General features: G+C 44.1%; 1 protein-coding gene across 8 annotated transcripts in view; it reads right to left on the reverse strand.

The window, feature by feature from the left end:
- LOC123755066 (deoxynucleoside triphosphate triphosphohydrolase SAMHD1) overlaps positions 1 to 25,754 on the reverse strand; it is a 134,884-nt gene that overhangs the window by 74,746 nt on the left and 34,384 nt on the right. For 3 of the 8 annotated variants that reach the window (XM_045737531.2, XM_069332948.1, XM_069332949.1), the window contains exons 3-6: positions 25,592 to 25,666; positions 24,694 to 24,768; positions 21,802 to 21,985; positions 5,764 to 5,922 (exon numbers count right to left, since the gene is read on the reverse strand). In XM_045737531.2, the coding sequence (XP_045593487.1) occupies positions 5,764 to 5,922; positions 21,802 to 21,985; positions 24,694 to 24,768; positions 25,592 to 25,666 (493 nt within the window). The remainder of the gene's footprint in view (positions 1 to 5,763; positions 5,923 to 21,801; positions 21,986 to 24,693; positions 24,769 to 25,591; positions 25,667 to 25,754) is intronic. The other 5 variants (XM_045737534.2, XM_069332951.1, XM_045737537.2 and 2 more) reach the window with 3 other exon arrangements.

Genomic DNA, 25,754 nt, shown 5'->3' on the forward strand with positions numbered 1-25,754 from the left:
AGCTCAGCATTCCACTTCAACTGATTTTTCAGGCATCCCTGTGTACAGGAGTTGTAGCTGATGTGTGGAAAAAGGTTAACATAGTTCCAATGTACAAAAGTGGAAACAGGGAAGACCCCCCCTTAATTATAGACCTGTATCATTGACAAGTGTAATAGTCAAAATATTGGAAAAAATAATTAAAATTAAATGGGTAGAACACCTGGAGGAAAACGATATAATATCAGACAGACAGTATGGTTTTCGATCTGGAAGATCCTGTGTAATAAAGTTGCTAAGTTTTTATGATCGAGCCACAGAGATTTTACAGGAAAGAGATGGTTGGGTTGACTGCATCTATCTGGACCTAAAAAAGGCTTTCGACAGAGTTCCCCATAAGAGGTTGTTCTGGAAACTGGAACATATTGGAGGAGTGACAGGTAAGCTACTAACATGGATGAAAAATTTCCTGACAGAAAAATGAGGGCCGTAATCAGAAGCAAGGTATCGGATTGGAGGAATGTTACGAGTGGAGTACCACAGGGTTCAGTTCTTGCACCGGTAATGTTCATTGTCTACATAAACGATCTACCAGTGGGAATACAGAATTACATGAACATGTTTGCTGATGATGCTAAGATAATAGGGAAGATAAGAAACCTAGATAATTGTCATACCCTCCAAGAAAACCTGGACAAAATAAGTATATGGAGCAACACTTGGCAAATGGAATTTAATGTGAATAAATGCCATGTTATGGAATGTGGAATTGGAGAACATAGACCCCAACACAACCTATAAATTATGTGAGAAATCTTTAAAGAATTCTGGCAAAGAAAGGGATCTAGGGGTGGTTCTAGAAACAAAACTGTCACCTGAGGACCACATTAAGAACATTTTTCGAGGAGCCTATGCTACACTTTCTAACCTCAGAATTGCTTTTAAAAACATGGATGGAGAAATACTAAAGAAATTGTTCACAACTTTTATTAGACCAAAGCTGGAATATGCAGTGGTTGTATGGTGCCCATATCTTAAGGACAACAAACTGGAAAAGGTGCAACGACATGCCAATAAGTGGCTCCCAGAACTGAAGGACAAGAGCTACGAGGAGAGGTTAGAGGCATTAAATATGCAAAAACTATAAGATAGAAGAAAAAGAGGCGATATGATCACTACGTTCAAAATTGTAACAAGAATCGATAAAATTGATAGGGAAGAATTCCCGAGACCTGGAACTTCAAGAACAAGGTCATAGATTTAAACTAACTAAACAAAGCTGCTGGAGAAATATAAGAAAATTTACTTTTGTAAATAGAGTGGTAGACGGTTGGAACAAGTTAAGTGAGAAGGTGGTGGAGGCCAAAACCGTCAGTAATTGCAAAGCATTATATGACAGAGTGCTGGGGAAACTTGACACCACGAGCGTAGCTGTCATCCTGTAACTACACATAGGTACTCACTCACTCTGTGTCTGTGTCTGAGTCTGTGAGAGACAGAGACCCCAGGCGTGGGGTGTGTGACCCCAGGCGTGGGGTGTGTGACCCCAGGCGTGGGGTGTGTGACCCCAGGCGTGGGGTGTGTGACCCCAGGCGTGGGGTGTGTGACCCCAGGCGTGGGGTGTGTGACCCCAGGCGTGGGGTGTGTGACCCCAGGCGTGGGGTGTGTGACCCCAGGAGTGGGGTGTGTGACCCCAGGAGTGGGGTGTGTGACCCCAGGAGTGGGGTGTGTGACCCCAGGAGTGGGGTGTGTGACCCCAGGAGTGGGGTGTGTGACCCCAGGAGTGGGGTGTGTGACCCCAGGAGTGGGGTGTGTGACCCCAGGAGTGGGGTGTGTGACCCCAGGAGTGGGGTGTGTGACCCCAGGAGTGGGGTGTGTGACCCCAGGAGTGGGGTGTGTGACCCCAGGAGTGGGGTGTGTGACCCCAGGAGTGGGGTGTGTGACCCCAGGAGTGGGGTGTGTGACCCCAGGAGTGGGGTGTGTGACCCCAGGAGTGGGGTGTGTGACCCCAGGAGTGGGGTGTGTGACCCCAGGAGTGGGGTGTGTGACCCCAGGAGTGGGGTGTGTGACCCCAGGAGTGGGGTGTGTGACCCCAGGAGTGGGGTGTGTGACCCCAGGAGTGGGGTGTGTGACCCCAGGAGTGGGGTGTGTGACCCCAGGAGTGGGGTGTGTGACCCCAGGAGTGGGGTGTGTGACCCCAGGAGTGGGGTGTGTGACCCCAGGAGTGGGGTGTGTGACCCCAGGAGTGTGGGGTGGGGGAGAGTGACCCCAGGAGTGTGGGGTGGGGGAGAGAGTGTGACCCCAGGAGTGTGGGGTGGGGGGTGTGACCCAGGAGTGTGGGGTGGGGGGGAGAGGGTGTGACCCCAGGAGTGTGGGGTGGGGGAGAGAGGGTGTGACCCCAGGAGTGTGGGGTGGGGGGGAGAGGGTGTGACCCAGGAGTGTGGGGTGGGGGGTGTGACCAGGAGTGTGGGGTGGGGGGTGTGACCAGGAGTGTGGGGTGGGGGGGAGAGGGTGTGACCCCAGGAGTGTGGGGTGGGGGAGAGAGGGTGTGACCCCAGGAGTGTGGGGTGGGGGGTGTGACCAGGAGTGTGGGGTGGGGGGTGTGACCAGGAGTGTGGGGTGGGGGGTGTGACCAGGAGTGTGGGGTGGGGGGGAGAGGGTGTGACCCAGGAGTGTGGGGTGGGGGGGAGAGAGTGTGACCCCAGGAGTGTGGGGTGGGGGGTGTGACCAGGAGTGTGGGGTGGGGGGTGTGACCAGGAGTGTGGGGTGGGGGAGAGAGGGTGTGACCCAGGAGTGTGGGGTGGGGGGGAGAGGGTGTGACCCCAGGAGTGTGGGGTGGGGGAGAGAGGGTGTGACCCCAGGAGTGTGGGGTGGGGGGGAGAGGGTGTGACCCAGGAGTGTGGGGTGGGGGGGAGAGGGTGTGACCCAGGAGTGTGAGGTGGGGGAGAGGGGGTGTGACCCAGGAGTGTGGGGTGGGGGGGAGAGGGTGTGACCCAGGAGTGTGGGGTGGGGGGAGAGGGTGTGACCCAGGAGTGTGGGGTGGGGGAGAGGGTGTGACCCAGGAGTGTGGGGTGGGGGAGAGGGGGTGTGACCCAGGAGTGTAGGGTGGGGGGGAGAGGGTGTGACCCAGGAGTGTGGGGTGGGGGGGAGAGGGTGTGACCCCAGGAGTGTGGGGTGGGGGGGGGGGAGAGGGTGTGACCCCAGGAGTGTGGGGAGGGGGGAAGGGTGTGACCCCAGGAGTGTGGGGAGGGGGGAAGGGTGTGACCCAGGAGTGTGGGGGGAGGGTATGACCCAGGAGTGTGGGGGGGAGGGTATGACCCAGGAGTGTGGGGAGGGTGGGAGGGTGTGACCCAGGAGTGTGGGGTGGGGGGGGGTTGACCCAGGAGTGTGAGGTGGGGGGGAGGGTGTGACCCAAGAGTGTGAGGTGGGGGGGAGGGTATGACCCAAGAGTGTGGGGAGGGTGGGAGGGTGTGACCCAGGAGTGTGGGGTGGGGGGGGGGTTGACCCAAGAGTGTGAGGTGGGGGGGAGGGTGTGACCCAAGAGTGTGAGGTGGGGGGGAGGGTATGACCCAAGAGTGTGAGGTGGGGGGGAGGGTATGACCCAAGAGTGTGGGGAGGGTGGGAGGGTGTGACCCAGGAGTGTGGGGTGGGGGGGGTTGACCCAAGAGTGTGAGGTGGGGGGGAGGGTGTGACCCAAGAGTGTGGGGAAAATTTTCTCTTGCATTCCCTTGCTATCCTCCTCTTATTCCTATTACTATCCCCTTCTCATTCGGTGGTTATAATAGGAGCTGCCTCGTATGGGCCAATGGGCCTTCTGCAGTTCTTATTCCTACTATTATCCCCTCAACTACACCTTACCGTTCGTACCATTTGCCTTGCTCCTCACCTCTCTTGCTTATTTATTTGCCTCCGTCATTTTAACATGGGAGACATCTCCCGTCACACAGGGTGCAGTCGCACCTCCACAGATCTCCAGTATCATCAATTGATACTGGTAATGGCTCAAAAGGGCCACCACTTACGGGCTATTCATGTCCGTGCCACCTTTTGGGTGGCTTAATCTTAATCAATCAATCAATCTCCGTCATCACAATCGACTTGAGAATGGTCCAGGACGGACCGAAACATCGTTGCCCCTTCACCTTCTAGTGTGTGGTCTGGTCAACATACTTTAGCCACGTTACTGTGACTCATCGCCTGTATAGGGTTAAATGACTACAAAGCCACAAGAGCACTTCGAGAGTCAACTGCTATCTATGACAAACGAGAACTGACGATGGACAAGCAATCTATAAAGGGCATATGAGATCGTATAATGTTCGGCTGTAAAGATGCTAGCCTTCAGAGGTAGACAGCACATAGGTTTGGTCTGGAAAGAGAACAGAGTATCCAATACTGCTGGCAGACTTAAGACTCATCTGTGAGGAGGGAATCAGAATGGGAGTGCGAAGAAAAATGTTAAAGGAATAGCGTTTCCTTTCAAGGAATCCTCTCTCACATGGTCAAAGACTTGCAAAACTTCACAAGTGTAATTACCTAAGTGTAATTACCTAAGTGTAGTTACAGGATGAGAGCTACGCTCGTGGTGTCCCGTCTTCCCAGCACACTGTCATATAACGAAAAAAAATCAATCTGATCATTACTGGGCAACATCTAAGTAAATGAATCAGTACAAACTAATTACATACGATCTAACATAGGCCTCCTCACAGGCTGGGGTTGACAGACCTGGCCTAGCTCTGTTTTTAAACAGACTAAATTCTGTAACTCTCTCTCTACAGAGCAGTCACAGACCTCTGGCTAGTCTTAAACGATGGTCCTTAGCATAAGCTTTCATCCAACACCACACCAAAATCATCTCTTAGCTAGTTCCCTCCGAAGTCTCCGTCATGGGAGCAGGAACTCATGGGATTGTAACGTACGATTATGTTACGTTGTTGAGTATATTAGATACACAGTGTGTAGTGGGTTTTCATATTTATTTAGTAGCCTTAGATTCAGCAGTGTCGTATACGTTGAGACAGAGCTTGGAGCCGAGCAGAGAGCAGAGTGAAGCCGGAGTCGTGGAGCTCTATGTGTGAGAGCGTGGCGACTCGTTGAGAAATCCTAAGTGTCTAAACTTGATGGGGAGCGAGAGCGTTGTAGCTCGATGCAGTCCTAGTCAGCTGTGTGTTCTGTGTCGAAGCTGTAGCGTCTTAGGGTCGATTAGAACTGCATATGCCGAGTGCAACATTCTTGACTGTGGAAATTGTACTGTTGGCTATTCGCTATAAGCATAAGTGTGCCCAAGAAGAGGTGCAATAGGTACTCTAAGAGAACTCTATCAACATCCGAGGCCCAAGACTGATCAACATGCTCCCACTACACATAAGGGGAATAACTGGCTAACCCTTCACAGAATTCAACAGAGAATTCATGACAAAACTGAATAAACACCTCCATATGACACCTGATAAACCAGGCTGCGATTCATATATCACGCTTTAAGCAGCTGTGTCCAGCAGCCTGGTAGACAAGACCATCTACAGGAGGCATGGTCAGAGACCTGGCCTCAGGGACCTTGATCCCCAGAATCAATGCAAGATAGTCACAAGTCTCAATGACAAAAAAATAGGGTACAAGCTCATGTTTGGATGGAACTGCCCAAAAGTTATGGTTAACTCAGTGTTATAGATGACACAAACAGTAGTAAATAGGTTCATGTTAAAACTCCGCCGTTCTGTAAACATACGTGATATATTTCTCATTCAATATTATTTGATATTCAAATATTATTATTCTTACCTCATATAAGAAGGCTTTCTCCTCTTGCCGCTGTTTAGATCCAATTCCGCACATTAGTTTCTTAATATTCTGAATATCTATGCCATAGTTTTCTAATTCTTCATTAAGATTATTGACATTCACTAAATATTCAAACATCATCTTCGATGCCTCCTCATGCTGTGAACAATAAAAAATATTAAAAAACAATTGGCTACAATTTTTGCAAAGTGAGAGTTCTAACTGAATAAATTAAGAATATTTGTTGTTCCTTATGTACTTTATGCATTCCTGGCCCATTCCTTTTTCTCATACACATCAATAACTTGCAAATGAAATGCAACGCCTTATCAAATACTATATGCTGATGACAACCTTCATTTTCACAAAGGCTAGCACTAGCTCCCTTAACACTCAACATTCCAACCAGTGAAAGCATGCCTCACCATAAAGGTTTCAGGCATCTCAAGATCCCCCCTTAGTGATGTTTTAAATGTTTAATTTTGTTACATTTTCAATTATTTTTGTTATTACTATAATTTTGATAAAATGACCAGAAATGAATTTGTTTGAATAAAATTGCATAACAATGATTTTATGATAATGGTTTACAGTATATGCAATGGTGCCAAATATACAAGCATGAATGAAATCTCAACATTTCTTATTTATATTTCAATATAAATAAAAATTAATAATATGGAAATGTATGCACATGATTGGTCTATGTCACTGTAAAAACCCAGTATTACATGTAATGAAGTGGCAGTTTCTGAGGGAGCACATGTAGCTTCAGGAAGCTATCACGATGAGATGATTCAAAACTACTTTATCTCATCAGCTGTGGAGTTCAGTACAGTCTAGCAGAAACAAGAGCCAGAACCTAGTCTGCCCCCCCCCCCCCATCCCTTCTCACAGAAGCGCAGGAAGCTGGTGAGACTGCCATCTCACCTGAAAGGCACCCAGAAAGTCAGGTAACCAATACAGATCATGGTTGGGTTCAGAGACAAAAGCTTCATAACCTGCCAAGCAAATTTTCCCAACAATGTAAGCAAATGACCAAAAAAAAATTTATTTTATTTATTTATACACAGCATAAGGTACATTGGGTTTGTAAACATACATAACATTGGTGTTCTCACATTCCTGCAAAGTCATTAACACTCATAGCATTTCAGGTAGAAACACAAATGAAAATCTTTCAAAACGTGCGTGCTCATTCGCCCCACCCCTCCCACTTAAGCTGTTTGGCCAAGACCCAACTAAAACTGCTCCACAGCCTGATCAGGAGGAAACAGCAGTGAAGGAACAAATGATGAAACTGATTAAAGGGGAGAACAGATACACAGAATGACAAGGTGGTGTGTGAAGAACTCAAGAGATTCCAGGAGGTCTTCACAATAGAACAAGAAGTCTCTGCACTAAATGAGGTGGCAGCAAACCAAGCAACCTTGAGGGAATTTGAGCTCAACAGTGATGAGGTCAAAAGGAATTTGTTGGAGCTGAATGTGACAAAGGCTGTTAGGCCTGACAATCTCACCTTGAATACTAAAAGAGGGTGCAGAAGCACTAAGTACTCTCCAAGCTGTGCTTGCAGGGGTTAAGCTTCGGCTCTCTGGCCCCGCCTCTCAACCTTCAATCAACAGGTAATTACCCAAGTGTAATTACCCAATTACCTAAGTGTAGTTACAGGATGAGAACTATGCTCATGGTGGCCCGTCTTCCCAGCACTCTGTCGTATAACGCTTTGAAACTACTGACGGTCTTGGCCGCCAGAACCTTTTCACCTAACTTGTTCCAACCATCTACCACTCTGCGAAAATAAATATTCTTATATTTCTTCGGCATCTTTGTTCAGCTAGTTTAAATCTATGACCTCTTGTTCTTGAAGTTCCAGGTCTTGGGAAATCTTCCCTATCAATTTTGTCAATTCCTGTTACTATTTTGTAAGTAGTGATCATATCTCTTTTTCTTCTGTCTTCTAGTTTTGGAATATTTAATGCCTCTAACTTCTCCTCATAGCTCTTGCCCTTCAGTTCTGGGAGCCACTTAGTAGCATGTCTTTGCACCTTTTCCCAGCTTGTTGATGTGCTTCTTAAGATATGGGCACCACACAACTGCTGCATATTCTAGCTTTGGCCTAACAAAAGTCGTGAACAATTTCTTTAGTATTTCCCCATCCATGTATTTAAAAGCAATTCAGTTAGAAAGCATAGCATAGGCTCCTCGTACAACGTTCTTTATGTGGTCCTCAGGTGATAGTTTTCTATCTAGAACCACCCCTAGATCTCTCTATCAGAATTCTTTAAAGATTTCTCACATAACTTATAGGTTGTGTGGGGTCTATGTTTTCCTATTCCACATTCCATAACATGGCATTTATTCACATTAAATTCCATTTGCCAAGTGGTGCTTCATATACTTATTTTGTCCAGGTCTTCTTGAAGGGCATGACAATCATCTAAGTTTCTTATCCTTCCTATTATCTAGATATAGCATCATCAGCAAACATGTTCATATAATTCTGTATACCATCTGGTAGATCATTTATGTAGACAATGAACATCACTGGTGCAAGAACTGAACCCTGTGGTACTCCACTTGTGACGTTTCTCCAGTACAATACATTGCCTCTGATTACTGCCCTCATTTTTCTATTAGTCAGAAAATTTTTCATCCATGTTAAAGTTTACCTGTCACCCCTCCAATATTTTCCAGTTTCCAGAACAACCTCTTATGTGGAACTCTGCCGAAAGCTTTTTTCAGGTCCAAATAGATGCAGTCAACCCAACCACCTTTTTCCTGTAAAATCTCTGTGGCTCGATCATAGAAATTCAGTAAATTCGATACACAGGATTTTCCAGATCGAAAACCATACTGTCTGTTTGATATTATATCATTTCTCTCCAGGTTTTCTACCCATTTAGTTTTCATTATTTTTTTTCTAATATTTTGACTATTATGCTTGTCAATGATACAGGTCTATAATTGAGGGGGTCTTCCCTGCTGCCACTTTTGTAGATTGGAACTATGTTAGCCTTTTTCCCACACATCAGCTACAACTCCTGTACACAGGGATGCCTGAAAAATCAATTGAAGTGGAATGCTAAGCTCAGGTGCACATTTTCTCAAAACCGATGATGAAACTCCATCTGGACCAACTGCTTTGTTCAAACGCTGATTGATCGTAGAATATAATATATGTGTCACATATATGAGTCCCATAATTTTGAGCATAGCGATGTTCCACACTTTGAACTATATAAATTCCACAAATTTCATACGTTTGAATAATATTACAGCAAAAAACCAGTGAAGAAACAAATGAGAAACATCAAAATAATTGTGAAACATTATATTCACGGCAACTGCCGCCCCCCCATGGGATGGTGGGGCCGACTGACCCCGAGCGCTCCATCGCTCAGCGCCCATTATTTGATCAACTTCCCAGCTCCATCATGTCTAAAGTATGTCGCATACAATTTTTTTCCGGTGATCAGAGACTGCATTTTAACCATACAAGATGAAAATAATGTTTTGGAAAGAATTTATTTTCGGCGCACCACGGATGTGTCTTATTTTAATGCAGAGCAGTTCAGTGGTTAAAGTGAGAGAGAGAGAATACTGTTACATTAAAAGAACACTGTACACCATATGATTGATTTAAAAGGCCCTTACCACCAAGTCAACCTCCCTAAGAACACACTAGGTGATTTATAAAGTGATGTCGTCGTTTTGTTTTCGTCACTGTAGGCCTGTTGATGCCCACGCCACTGCCTGACGGTAGGTCACTCGTACTTTCCGCTTATATATCGCCAGGAATTGGCTTCTTTTTTGCCTTAGCACTGGTATAGCTCTAATGCTACACATTTTGACAGCTTGCTTTATTCTTCACTATACCTATCATAGCTAGTTATGTACACACCGACTGAACATAACTTTGCAACCGTGTCGGCAATGGTGCTTGTCGTGGCACTGATGTCTTGCCTCTGGTTTCTTGACTAATTAGCACTATCAGACACAATCCCTGAAATTGCTATTTTCTAATCAGTGTGTTACACTTCGTAATATCACTACGCAATAATTTTCCTTTGTGATTTTGAGTAATTTTCCACTCTTGATATAAACAATTTGGGAATACTGATGTCCAAGCAAAAATCTGAAACATAATACAGGGTACAAAACACAATCGAATCTTCCCATAATAGAAAAACAGCATGTCAAGAATTTGGGAATAATGATGTCCGACAATTCAACATTTAGGGAGCATAACCAAGCAAATATTGCATCAGCCAGAAAAATGATAGGATGGATTACGAGAACTTTCAAATCCAGGGATCCCATCACCATGGTTGTACTCTTCAAGTCACTTGTGTTGTCCCGTCTTGAGTACTGCTCAGTACTCACTTCCCCCTTCAGAGCAGGAGAGATTGCTGAAATAGAGGGAATACAGAGAACATATACGGCACACATAGACAGGATAAAACACCTAAATTATTGGGATCATCTCAAAGCTCTCCAAATGTACACTCTAGAAAGGAGACGAGAGAGATACCAAATAATATACACATGGAAATTACTGGAGGGCCAGGTCCCAGATCTACACAGTAAAATAACAACATACTGGAGTGAACGATATTGAAGAAAATGCAAGATTGAACCAGTGAAGAGCAGGTGCACCATAGGCACAATCGGAGAACACTATATAAACATCAGAGGTCCGCGTTTGTTCAACGTCCTCCCAGCGACTATAAGAAATATTGCAGAAACAACCGTGGACATCTTCAAGAGAAAACTGGACTTTTCTAAAAGAAGTTCCGGATCAGCCGGGCTGTGGTGGGTATGTGGGCCTGCGGGCCGCTCCAAGCAACAGCCTGGTGGACCAAACTCTCACAAGTCGAGCCTGGCCTCGGGCCGGGCTTGTTGGAAATTTCCAACACTAATAAACTATTGTATTATAATACATCATTATTATATACTAACTACAGTAGTTCCTAATTTTACTAACTGTAGTGTCAACATAAATTAAACCATTTCATCTGCGTATTAGTGCTAGAATTCTCATGAAATCGAGTAGCAACATTGCGTCAGATAATGTCCAGTTAGACACGTATATTACCAATGTGTTAGAGAATTGAATGTGGTTCTCTAAAATTATCAGTATTCCGTGTTATAATTACCTACAGATAATATGACTCCCGATAATCTAAAACCGAGAGTTATTAACTGAAATTGTTATCTAGTAGCAGTTTATCTGTTACATGCGAATGCCATGGAGAAAATAAAATCTTCTCCATTTCTCATTTAACACCATAAAACGAGAATATGATAATATTTAAGTCCCTATAATTGCAACCCAGTTCTCATTAACGTATTACATCCATAATTGCGCGGAAAAGAATTATTCGTGATTAATAATTTCTGTGGTGAATGCGAGAGACGGGTTGAGGGAGGCGGAGACGCCATTGTGGTAGTGACTGGGGAGTTTATCGACAAGAATTACGTTGATACCCGGTCAACAGTTAACAATTACTTATCCACGTGTTCTACAGTGCCCGGCTAGTTAATAACGCGTCAACAATTGAAGCCACGACCCGTAATTACACGTACACAACAGTGGACGCCTGGGACTGGCTGACGCGGTTTCGGCAGACCTCAGTATTTGATACGCTCATGTTAAGTATAACATTCTCGTTTGATGCATCATCCTAGATTTTATATTTAGGAGTAGTCTGTCGTTATACAGCAAGGATACCTAATACACAACGTTAGTAGACTTACGACAATTTCTCCGTTTTCATGAATATTTTAAATAAATCGTAGCCTAATCAAATGCTACTTAAATTTCTCTGATTTCAGTGTGTATACGAGGAGTCGACAAGTTGTTTCTCATCATTCGTGATATTCACCTCGGGTTCTTTCTTTATTGGGATCCTGTGACCACGAGGACGAATGACGAAATGGCGTTATAGAAATCGTCTTACAGCTAAGACCCTTTTTTTGTACACATTTATCTAGTATTATTAATTTCTATATAATTCATATAGGATTTTTACATTGAATAGATTATTGCCATTAATGATGATTGGTAATTAATGTGTTTTGCTCTGACTGTTGCTCAGTAATTCATAATCTTTAATATTCATAATTTGAGTTATCATATCTTTGAATCTATTGTAGTTTAGATTTATTACGTTATTAACTCAACAATGAACTAGTGACGAACCACACTGGTTCCTAGATATATATGAACTTCTAGAAATACCCCCCCAATGTAGGTCTTTGAGGCTTTGACTTTAATTAATTAATAATACAGTCTATTCATTATTTTCAAGTGATTATTCATTTAATTAGTATCCATAGACACTGGTTCTCTAGTGTTATTCTAATGATCACTTTTATTCGTTTTCCCTCTTTTCTCAAAAGTGGGTGGTCCTTCGATTTATTAAATACAATAAGCAAATAATTGAATATATGAGTCAAGCCCCAGACATCCCACAGGGCTTGGGGAGTAGAAGAACTCCCAGAACCCCATCAAGCATGTATCAAGCAGGTACTGCTCAGTACTCACTTTTCCCTTCAGAGCAGGAGAGATTGCTGAAACAGAGAGTACAGAGAAGACATATGGCATACATAGGTGCGATAAAGCTCTTAAATTATTGGGAGCGTTACAAAACTCTCCAAATGTACTCACTAGAAAGAAGACTAGAGAGATATCAAATAATATAAATGTGGAAAATACTAGAGGGCCAGGTCCCAAATCGACACAGTAAAATATCAACAAACTGGAGTGAATTATATGGAAGAAAATGCAGAATAGAACCAGTGAAGAGCAGGGTGCCATAGACACAATCAGAGAACACTGTACAAACATCAGAGGTCCACGGTTGTTCGACATCCTCCCAGCGAGTATGAGAAATATTGTCGAACAACCGAGGATATCTTCAAGAGAAAACTAGATAGTTTTCTTCAAGGAGTGCTGGACCAACCAGGCTATGGTGGATATGTGGGCCTGTGGGCTGCTCCAAGCAATACCCTGATGGTGGACCAAACTCTCAAGTCAAGCCTGGCTTTGGGACGGGCTTGGGGAATAGAAGAAGTCCCAGAACCCCATCGAGAACGTATCAAGCATGTCCAGACTTATGAATACTTTGAGGCACATGGCCGCACGTGTGCTCCCTCCCTAAGTATGTCACTATGGTGAGTAAAAGGTCACTGGAAACTGTGACTGGAAAGCTACAAGACGGCTAATGTAGTCCCAATATACAAAAAGGGTGACAGGCAAGAGGCACTGAACTACAGACCAATTTCCCTAACTTGTATACCATGCAAGGTGATGGAGAAGATCACGCGGAAAAGGCTCGTAGAACATCTGGGAGGGAAATAGTTTAGTAACACCATCAGCACAGGTCCAGAGATGGTAAATTGTGCCACACAGGCTTAATAGAATTCTATGACCAAGCCACAAAAATTATGCAAGAAAGAAAAGGGTAGGCAGACTGCATTTTCTAGAACTGTCAGAAGGCCTTTGACACAGTACCCTGTAAAAGGCTGTTACAAAAGTTGGAGCAACAGGCAGGAGTAAACGGTAAGGTGCTCAAGTGGATAAGGGATTATCTTAGCAACAGGAACAGCGAGTAACTGTGAGGGTGTGGAGGGAACATCTGTGGCGAGATGTCACCAGCAGAGTCGCATAGGGCTCTGTACTTAGATCCATCCTGTTTCTAATATACGTAAATGATCTTCCAGAGGGTATACTCGGTCCTCTTTATGTTCTCTCAACAAATTATGAGAAGACTCAAGACAGACCAAGATAGTGACTATAGGACAACCTGGACAAACTGGAGGAATGGTCTAGAAAATGGCTACTAAAGTTTAACTCAGGAAAGGGTAAAGTAATAAAATTAGGCAAAGTGAGCAGAAGGTTGAACACAAGGTACCATCTGGGAGGCAAAATCCTGCACGAGTCAAATAGAGAGAAAGATCTGGGGGTTGATATCATACCAAACCTGTCCCCAGAAGCCCACACCAATAAGATATCAGCGGCATATGCTAGGTGGGCCAACATAAGAACTGCCTTTAGAAACTTGTGTAAGGAATTGGTTCACGGCCTCGTATACCCTTATGTCGAAAGTGTCACCGACCCAACAGGCAGCACAACAGAGGCAAAAACAGTGAGTCACCCTGAGACAAGGGGACCGAGCAACCCTTGAACTCGCACAAGGAGAGGGGGGGATTCAGGGGCTATATCCATCGGACTCGCGCGCCACCGTGGGGTTTCCCAGGGTCCTGAGACGGAACTCACGCTCAGGGAATCCCAGGCAAGGTACTGCTAACCGGCACCCAAAACTATCAAGCAACACTAAAGCTGAACCCCAGGGACATGTACACTCACAGGGACCTAGCAAGGGGTACCACCAGAAGAGACGACCATACTCAGACAGGTACAACGGGGGCAACAACCAAGGCAGACCCTCCCTTACCAGGCAACACAATAAAAATTAAAATAAAGCCCCGCAAGAGGACAGCGTATCCAAAGGAAAAGAGCCGGCCGCAATGAATGGTGAAAACAAGCTGCGCAGAACCCTGTGCCCCTTACCAGTGCAAACTGCCTCTTACCCTTAAGGTAAACAAGAGAGAAAACACCCAAGCACCCAAAGGGTGGCCAAAAAACAGAGCAGTAAAATGCCCCAGCAAAGGCAGGACCCAAGGAACTTGTGGTAGGTGGCCCCAAAGGCAATACTTACAGGGCACCTAGGGTAGGGAACCCTAGGCGCATGCAGCTTGAGTACTGTAGAATGACTCCAGGCTCACACACACCTTGGAAGATGGCCACAGTGCTGGAACAATCACCGGAGCCAGAGCACACGACCTCTGCCTCTAGCATCAGCCTCAGAACTGAAGTGTGGATGGCTGGCATGGGGGTCTGTCTGCGCAGTGACGTATGACATCATACTTGTTTGCTCGTTTCCGTTTGGGGAGTTCTACCCACTTGCTCGGCTTTTTGTAGCAATTTTCACCAGAATAGGGGTTTGTTTTGGGACGCTTACCTTTCTGGGTGCTTGACCCGGTCAATGACAGACAGAATGCCTCCAACCACACAGGGGGGGAGGGGGGGTTTCTATAGACCATTGCTCCCTATGCCTCTCTGAGGGGGAGGCCAGGTTCTGGCTTGTGGTCCCCAGTAGGCAACAGAACTCCATACACATGACTGACGCCAAAGTCTGGCATTAGGATATCAGCCTAGATAGCTCTGGGGAGCCAAAGGGACTCCCACCAGAAAAGAGGCGTTGACAGAGCAAGCGCCGGAGGCGGTTTGCTGTGCCTCAGCTGTCAGGCGGGAGTTGTCACAAAGATATTATTACCTAATTATTTCAATGTGTCTGATCTTTTTAGTTTTTTTGCAGTAATATTATTCAATAGTGTGTAGTGTAATATATTTATATAATAAAATGTGTGAATCATCGCTGTACTCAAAATTATGGTGGGCATATTACTGATTCAATTATGTTCATAAAACAATGAACAAATACTTTTGCTGTTATTACACTATATACACACGTTATCCATAAGTATCTGCATGTTTTGTTCACCATAACGAACCACTAAGTTATACAGCGAGTCAGAAAGCAATAAGGAGTGGCCATCACATACCAGCCAGCCAGCCAGCCAGCCAGCCAGCTACCATTCCCTCCCTCAAAAACTCCTCACTCACCAATATCCTCCTCCTCTCACCATACTGTTTTTGCTTTTATTCACTATATTCAGACATTATATACAAGTATCTACATGTTTTGTTCACCATAACTGTTCAACTAAGCTGGTATAGTGCACAACGAGCATAGTGGCCACCCTTACAGAGCATGACAAGTCATGCAGATGTTGCCACCTCCCTCACCAAAATGGCTTCTCCCGACACTCCTTTTGCTGATATATATATAATGTGTATATATAGTGTAATAAATATCTACATTTGTGTTCACCATAACGAACCACTAAGTTGGTATGCCGAGTCAAAAGGCAGCAAGGAGTTGACCAGACCACCCACTAGAGGGTAAAGGCACGACGACGTTTCGGTCTGTCCTGGACCATTCTCAAGTCGATTCACAATCAATTTGAGAATGGTCCAGGACGGACCGAAAAGTTGTCGTCCCTTCACCTTCTAGTGTGTGGTCTGGCCGACATACTTTAGCCACGTTATTGTGACTCATCGCCAGCATGGAGTGGCCAGGCACACCAAGCAGCCCTCCCTCACCTCACCTGACTCACCTACATTCTCCTCCCACTATACTGTTTTTGCTTTTATTCACTATATACAGACATTATATATAAGTATCTGCATGTTTTGTTCACCACAGCAAACCACTAAGTTGGTATAGTAAATGAGTATTTACTTACTCATTATTTAAATTTACTTATTTAAATGAGTAAAAGCAGACAGCAACAGGTGGCCACACACATTCTGCAGACTATGCTACAGCCCTCCTACCCTCAATATGCGTTGTGCTGTGGGAGAAGTAATGTTATCACAACAATCCTGCTATTATCAGAATCCTGGTCATTTATATCAGTCAGGGGTCTTCTGTAATGCTATCATCACGACCAGTTATACATTTTTTACATTTTTAGACAATGCTGTGGTCACAAGCTGAACAGCAGTGCTGTAAGCTCATGCTGCATGTGCCAGCCTTGGTTACTCACTCAGTACCGAGGCCCTCAGCACCCGGGAATGTTGCCTACGATTTTTTTTTTTTTAAATGGCGTCTGTTTACAAGAGCCCTGAGGAAGGTGATGTGAACCCCATGTGTCCACGGGCCATTTAAATCTTGCATAGTACTCCAAAACTGCATATGCAGTAATGTGCACTTTTGCGTCAATTACTCAAAAATTTATATGCAGTGTTGTGCAGTTTAAGTAGGGGTTGTCCTCGAAACGAGGACAGCCCCTAACGCCACTGGGCCCAGACTGATAACTGGTCACAAACCCCCAACCTAGATACAAGGTGTCCATGAACACCAATCAAGGGAAGAGGAAGGCGCCATTGCACCGAACCCTGACCGAGCCAAAGAGGAAGCCGGTGACAAAGCAACCAGCGATAGCGAGAGCAGCGAAAGAGGCCGCCCCCGAAGATACCAGAACAGCCTCCGAAGCAAAACCCAGCCCTGCACGTAAACCAGCAGAGCAAAGATCAGGCTCCCACACAGCTGCTTGGGCAACCCCCGAGTAAACTGGGCCCCCCTCAAAAACAGCAGAAGGTAGGACTGCAACCAGAGCAAGGCGGGAGGAAAAAGGTCTCGGTCTGAGAATCCCACACGAGTTCCAGCCAAGTCCAAACCTGGGACAGAACTAACTGGGAGTCGTGCCAGTTCACCAAGAACCCGAACCCAGCATGCTGGAAAAGAAATAGATCCCTGGCTAGCAGACAAGCAGACCGGCTGGGAGCCCATACCAACCAGTCGTCGAGATAGGCCAAAACCTGAAGTCCTAGCAGATGCAGAGGAGCCACCATGACCAGAGTCAAGTGCGTGAAAATGAGATACCTGGTTGATACCTGGTTGATGAGGTTCTGGGAGTTCTTCCACTCCCCAAGCCCGGTCCGAGGCCAGGCTCGACTTGTGAGAGTTTGGTCCACCAGGCTGTTGCTTGGAGCGGCCCGCAGGGCCACGTACCCACCACAGCCCGGCTGATCCGGAACTTCTCTTAGAAAACCGTCCAGTTTTCTTTTGAAGATGTCCACGGTTGTTCCGGCAATATTTCTTATAGTCGCTGGGAGGACGTTGAACAACCGCGGACCTCTGATGTTTATACAGTGCTCTCTGATTGTGCCTATGGCACCTCTGCTCTTCACTGGTTCAATCTTGCATGTTCTTCCATACCGTTCACTCCAGTACGTTGTTATTTTACTGTGTAGATTTGGGACCTGACCCTCCAGTATTTTCCATGTGTATATTATTTGGTATCTCTCTCGTATCCTTACTAGAGAGTGCATTTGGAGAGCTTTGAGACGATCCCAATAATTTAGGTGTTTTATCTCGTCTATGCGTGCCGTATATGTTCTCTGTATTCCCTCTATTTCAGCAATCTCTCCAGCTCTGAAGGGGGAAGCGAGTACTGAGCAGTACTCGAGATGAACAACACAAGTGACTTGAAGAGTACAACCATTGTGATGGGATCCCTGGATTTGAAAGTTCTCGTAATCCATCCGATCATTATTCTGGCTGGCGCGATATTTGCTTGGTTATGCTCCCTTAACGTTAGATCGTCGGACATCATTATTCCCAAATCCTTGACATGCTGTTTTTCTACTATGGGAAGATTCGATTGTGTTTTGTACCCTGTATTATGTTTCAGATCCTCATTTTTGCCGTACCCGAGTACCTGAAATTTATCACTATTAAACATAATGTTATTTTCTGCTGCCCAATCGAAAACTTTGTTGACATCTGCTTGTAGTTTTTCAATGTCTTCAGCAGAGGTAATTTTCATGCTGATTTTTGTGTCTTCTGCAAAGGACGACACGAAGCTGTGATGTGTATTTTTGTCTATATCGGATATGAGAATAAGGAACAGTAGCGGTGCAAGGACTGTACCTTGAGGTACAGAGCTTTTAACATCACTTGGACTCTATCTGACTGTTACTCTTTGTGCTCTGTTCGACAGGAAATTGAGTATCCAGTGTCCTACTTTTCCAGTTATTCCCATTGACCTCATTTTGTGAGCTATCAACCCATGGTCACATTTGTCGAACGCCTTTGCAAAGTCTGTGTATACAACATCTGCATTTTGCTTTTCTTCTAGGGCTTCTGTGATTTTGTCATAGTGGTTCAGTAACTGTGACAGACAGGATCTTCCCGCTCTAGATCCATGTTGTCCTGGATTGTGCAATTCATTGTTTTCCATAAAACTAGAAATTTGATTCCTAATCACTCTTTCAAACACTTTCATTATGTGTGATGTTAGTGCAACTGGCCTATAATTTTTTGCCAAGGCTTTACTCCCCCCCTTGTGCAACGGAGCTATATCTGCAGATTTAAGTGCTGCTGGTATCTCCCCTGTATCCAGGCTTTTTCTCCATATTACGCTGAGTGCTCTCGCTACTGGTACTTTACATTTCTTTATGAATATTGAATTCCATGAGTCAGGCCCAGGAGCTGAGTGCATAGGCATATTGTCAATTTCTCTTTCAAAGTCTTCCAAGTTTGTGGTAATATCCGTTATATTATCTGCAGCTTGAATGTCATTCATAAAGAAGCTGTCTGGGTCATCAACTTTCATGTTTATTGGTGTGCTAAACATAGCCTCATACTGGCTTCTTAGAATTTCACTAATCTCTTTGTTGTCCTCTGTGTACGTACCTTCATTTGTAATTAACGGTCCAATACTGGTCGAGGTTTTGGATTTTGATTTTGCGTATGTGAAAAAATATTTCGGATTTTTCCTTATCTCTTGTATAGCTTTCTGTTCCAATTCCATTTCCTCAGACTCATATGATCGCTTCAACGTTTGTTCTATTTCTTCGATCTCCCTGCTTAGGCTTGTTTTCCTTGCTTGTGATAGTTGTGTCTGCCGAAGCATTTCAGTTATTTTTTTCCTTCTGTACAGTCGTCTGCGTTCTCTTTCTAGAGTGGTCCTCTTTCTGCCCCTCCTCACAGGTACGTGCTTTAAGCAGACCTTGCAAGCTTCAGCTGTCAGTTGAGCTATTCCCTGTGTGGGAGTTTTGTCGCTTAAGACTGTCTCCCATTGAATGGTTGCAAGGTCTACATTTATTTTTTCCCAGTCAATCCTCTTATTGTTGAAATTGAATTGATTGAATATTCCTTCTCGCTTGTTGGGTCTCTTAGACCTACTACCGTTATTTATGCTAGTTCGCACTTCAATGAGCTTATGGTCTGAGTATAAGTATCTGAGATTGTGATGTCTCTGATTAGTTCATCATTGTTTGTGAATAACAAGTCTAGTGTGTTTTCGTTCCTAGTTGGTTCTGTAATCTGTTGATTGACCGAGAATTTGTCACAGAATCTCAAAAGTTCTGACCTGTGGTTGGTTATTTCCCGGGTCATTCCCTGCTATGATATTTGTGTTTGCCATTCTCCATCTTAGACTCGGTAAATTGAAATCTCCAAGGAAGATAATATCTGGAGCTGGGTTTGCTAGGTTGTCAAGTATGTTCTCTATTTTGTGCATCTGCTCTGTGAATTCCTCAATCGTTGTATCTGGCGGTTTATATATTAGAATAATAATTAGGTTTAGTTTCTCTACCTTAATTCCTAGTACCTCTACCACCTCATTAGTTGAGTTTAGTAGTTCTGTGCATACCAGGTCTTTAATATACAGACCTACTCCTCCATTTGACCTAGTTTTTCTATCACATCTATATAAATTATAATTTGGAATCCAGATTTCACCATCCATGTAATCTTTTGTATGAGCTTCCGTGAATGCCCCAAATATTGAGTTTGACTAATAGGAGGCCATTTATGAACTTCACTTTATTTCTTGACTTTGGCTTTAAACCTTGAATGTTTGCAAATATGAATGATTGTCCATATTGTGTGTCACTTCTGGAAGGTTTTGGTAGTTCTCCATCCTCTCTACCCTGACCCAGGGTGTGTTGTTTTGGCAATGGTTTGTCCAGTTTTGGAAGTGATACTGGGGAGTGTGGTAGTCTCTGTGTAGTTGGGGGGTGTAGTATGTGTGGGCTTGATAACGAACCGTAGTCCAGTCTTGGGCATTTCCCCTTCCCCATCCGTACTCCTGCCATGTTTCTGCCTCCGTTTGTACCTGCCTCTAAAAAATTTTCAGGGCTATTATATTGGACTACTTCTCTTATATAGCGCTGTGTACCTCTGACGTGGAAATCGGGGCAATGAAGATCGTAGCATTTCCTCTCATTAACTGAGAGTTTAGATTCAGGCTAAACAGAAGACATCAAAAAGCAGTAAGCCTGTCGTCCCACCACGAAACTCACTTAACCCCTGAACCTCAGATGAAGAGAGATGTGTAATATGCGTCCTTGAGGTCCAGGGAAATCATCCCAGCTCCCAGCTCGAGAACAAGCCAAACCTGGGACAACGTGGTCATCCAAAAGGATGGGCAAGGAATCAACCGGTTCGGACGAGAAGTCCGGAATGTGCCGAAGATCCGCACAGTCCAACTTTGGAACTGGAAACAAGAGGAGGCCTGCCCCCAGAGATCAGACCCCCCATGGGAGGAGGGGCCCGCCCAATGCAACATAAGGCTAAAAGGAAACCTGAAAAGCCCATGAATCACGGGACTAGCCATGGGGCAAAAAGAGCCAGCCTCCCCCCATCGACCCGTTAATTAAAGGGGCAACCGGCGAATGGGTCAACGCAAACCCCGAGAAGCCAACTTTCACAGAGAAAACACTGGTCTGACCAGACAAAGGTCCCGGGGAACTCGCCAACACAAACTGGTACTAGGGGCCTACCCCGACTAAGAGGCCCAAGCCCTGGCATGACCGAACCAAAAGAGCCAGGAACGACTCCCTACCATCACCCCGGAGCACCAACAAATTCGGTATAGGACAGCAACTGGCCAAAGCTGCAGACAGAAACTGGGCAACACTGTCCTCTGGGAATAGCAGAGGACAAAACGGCAAAGAAGATTGAAGAACCATGGGCCCAAGCCGAATTGAAAGACAGAACAAGCACTGCCAGCCAACACCTGAGACGAGAGGTGAAAAACATAGAAACCGCCTCCCTGAGGATCAGCACAAATAGCTTCAGCAAGGCAGACAATGCAGCAGCCATTGCTGTGCTAATATAGCCATTGCTCCCTGTGCTTTTCTGAAGGGATCAGGTTCTGGTTCATGGTTCTCGGTAGGCAAAAGAACCGACTGATGACCCAACTAAAAAGCACCATATCAGTTCAGATAGCTTCGGGGAACTGATGAGGCTCACCACAGTAAAGTGAATAATGGGTAAGGAACAACGGATCCACCATGTGCAAGGTCATAACATTCACAAAAATCTCATCAAAACACCAATAATAATAATTTCTTTAGTATATATAGTACTAACAAAGCAGATTCAGCATTACCGACCACTCCTTTTCTCGTGGAGATTTTTTGACAAATTCCTCCCACAGGTGGCTGAATGGGCCATGCCCCAGGTCATGGCAGAGGCCAGCCACCTCCACACTCAACACATCTTCGTTAGTTATCTTCAGCTCTGGCTGACGAGATTGGATGGCACGCACTAGTTGACCAGCCAGGTGACACACGCTATAGAAACATACAAGCATACATCATGACTAAAAATTTAATATATTATATGAAATGCATTTGTATATAATATAATATTATTGTATTAATAGAAATGCATTTGTATATAATACTTCTTGGTAAATAATGTATGAAAATGTGCATGCATAATAAATAATAAATAATATATATATATATATATATATATATATATATATATATATATATATATATATATATATATATATATATATATATATATATGTATGTATGTCGTACCTAGTAGCCAGAACGCACTTCTCAGCCTACAATTCAGGGCCCGATTTGCCTAATAAGCCAAGTTTTCCTAAATTAATATATTTTCTCAAATTGTTTTCTTATGAAATGATAAAGCTACCCATTTCATTATGTATGAGGTCAATTTTTTTTTATTGGAGTTAAAATTAGCGTAGATATATGACCGAACCTAACCAACCCTACCTAACCTAGCCTATCTTTATGGGTTAGGTTAGGTTAGGTAGCCGAAAAAGCTAGGTTAGGTAGGTTAGGTAGTCGAAAAACAATTAATTCATGAAAACTTGGCTTATTAGGCAAATCGGACCTTGCATAGTAGGCTGAGAAGTGCGTTCTGGCTACTAGGTACGACATTATATATATATATATATATCGTACCTAGTAGCCAGAACGCACTTCTCGGCCTACTATGCAAGGCCCGATTTGCCTAATAAGCCAAGTTTTCATGAATGAATTGTTTTTTGACTACCTAACCTACCTAACCTAACCTAACTTTTATGGCTACCTAACCTAACTTTTATGGCTACCTAACCCAACCTAACCTATAAAGATAGGTTAGGTTAGGTAGGGTTGGTTAGGTTCGGTGATATGTCTACGTTAATTTTAACTGCAATAAAAAAAATTGACCTCAAACATAATAAAATGGGTAGCTTTATCATTTCATAAGAAAAAAAATTAGAGAAAATATATTAATTCAGGAAAACAGAGGCACCAGAAGAAGAATGCCTCAAGGTCAACTCCATGGAAATAGAATGGAAATAAGAGAAATCTCCCACGAGAACATTGGACACACCCCGCCTGTGAACCACCTGGAGAACCAAACCCCAAGAATCCAGAGGTTGAGCTACTCAGTGTCCAGTTACAGTGGAGGAAGTACCAAAGTGACCTCTTGCAATTCAGATAATGAACACTTCCATGGAACAGTCGAAATAGAGCTCGAGAACGAAGCTTGCAGAAACCTCAAAACAGGACAAAACCTATACAGGGTCTGCCACACCAAACTCTCTGCCAGTACTGTGAGGTTTTATCAGCACCGGACCCTGAGAGGTTTTATCAGCACCGGTCACAAAACCCCAAAACAGGTCTGAGGCATCCAATAACATATCAAGGAATGAACTACAAAACTGAACCACAAAAAGTCTGAAGAAGAAACCGGTGAAGCAAAAGCCAGCAAAGGGCAAACTGGACCCAAACCTGACACTCCTGGCAGACAAAACAGGAAGAACCAGAGGAACCCTAACACCATGACCCAACCTCTGACCAAGTTAAAAGTCATGCAGGCAACATTCAGGCTCCTGCAAAACCACCTAACCAGCCTTGAAGTAATCCATGGATGGTACAACACCAGACAGGGACAGCACTGCAGTCCCCAGGTCCTTGTCCAGGTACACCATCTTGTCTGTAACACCAGGCAAACCTGAACTAAAGTAGCCTTTTTAATGGTTGGACAGAGATTTAAATTGCTCAATCTTGAGAGATCAAGAGATTAAGAATGTACCATATATTCGACCACATCAGAGTGTAATGATGCCAGGGTGACCAAGCTGAGATGAGGGAAGACGTCTCACTCAGGACCCCTGAACCTAAAGGGATGGGAGTGGACTAATACAACCCAAAACCCTGGTAAACCACCCAGAAAGCCCACAAATTGCAAGACCAGGAACTGGCAAAATGGGACAGGCACATCCCCACAGCACTATCAATGGGGCAAAAGGGTGGATATAAAAACCCGACTCGAAGAGGCAACGGACAGAGAGCACACTATGGCTTGGAAATCAGGCTCCATCAGAGGCCTACCCCAACCAGCCATAGGCCATGGCCCAATCCAGGAAACCACCTAAAACAAGCAGGAATGTTTTGGTTTCAGTGCTTGGTGTTGCTGCCTTGTTGTCTGTGGTTCCAGCTTTGGCAGCTCCGACCAGATGCTCATCACTCCCTCCCTTTGGCAGGTGGTTGTAAACTTTTTCTATTATCATGTACAGTATTATGAACCTGCCTCACTGTCACATTGAGACCATATATACAAAAGTAGTCAAATTATTCTGCTCAAGGAGGAGTATTTTACAATTGCATAATAGAATAAAGTATACTAGTGTATTGTGAAAGTATGAAGCTTCATAGACTTATCAAGATCCCCCAAGATGTGGGCAAGCCTGTCCACAAAGTTACCCATTCACTGGCCAGATGCAACCATACTTCATCAAACTAACCAAGTGATACACACATCATCCACAGTTCCAAAGCAGTGACAAATGTTCCAAAGCACCTATCTTTCTTACTACAGTACATCCAAAAATTATGTGGTTATATGATCTTTAAATAATTTAACAGGTATATGCAGGCACAAACATACATTGCAATCACAAAATATGGCTTCATTTTTTAAAAAAAATTGATGGTTATAATCAAGAACTGACAAAATTCTACCACCTTACCCCAAGCTGTGCTCGAAGCGGTTGTGTGCCGCTGCAGGAAACACAAAGTAACAAGATCCCACCATCTTAAGGAACCTGGGAGAGGAAACACTCGCTGTAACAAAAGTAACACCTGCAGAAAGTCTTACCGAGTTCTCAGGCCAACCAGATGGAAATTATTGCACAGAAAGACCATAATCATGCTGTGAGAATGGTCTCTGATTAAAGTCCAAACTTCAGCTGAAGGTGTTATTTTTGTGACAATTTTGGTCACATACATGTTTAAGCAGGTAAGAAGTACCGACCTTTATTAGCATTCACATTAAAGGTGTGTAGGAAGTCGTAACTCAAGAGTGATCTCTCGCACACACAAATCAACTTGCCCATAGCCAACAGTAATGTGCCTTAAGAAGCAATACAAAATTCAAATGAATTTTGTGCAGTTGCCAAAAATCAGTGAAGAGTAAATGCGCACCCAATTCTACATTTAGGCATTTGTTGTTATTCACTGGGAAAAGTGAAGGAAAATGTAGTTGAAGCAGGACTTGGATATTTGTGGTTCTGTGTAAGAAAAAAAAGATACACAAAAAAGATACACATCCATAACAAAAATGCGGGAAGGAAAGTGCTAAAAAAATCAAATAAAACATGCACATAAGACAGAACAATGAAATATGATACCATATATTAGTAAAAAGGCATTGCTTTAATTAAATAAGTGATTACATACATAACAATAGGCAAGTTACATGAAGTTAATATAAGCATACACTGTATACTACTACGGTAAATATACATGGTACATTCCTTCTATTCATATCACGTACAGTATAAGCAAAAGGAGGCAAACATCTTTGTTATGGCAGAACACCACATTTGCCATTTATTATGAAGGTCACCAGTGCTACTTAAAACTTACCCAAGAGAATGTTCAAAGCGATTGTGAGCAGCAGATGGGTAAACGAAGAAACATGATCCCAACTGCTTAAGGAATCTGAAGAGTATTATTTTAATATGCATATCAACTACAGATATGATGGGCTCAGTGCATACAGGAAGTGCACAACTATTATAGAATTTCA

This window comes from Procambarus clarkii, chromosome 28 (assembly GCF_040958095.1).
Source record: "Procambarus clarkii isolate CNS0578487 chromosome 28, FALCON_Pclarkii_2.0, whole genome shotgun sequence".
Lineage (NCBI taxonomy): Eukaryota > Metazoa > Arthropoda > Malacostraca > Decapoda > Cambaridae > Procambarus > Procambarus clarkii.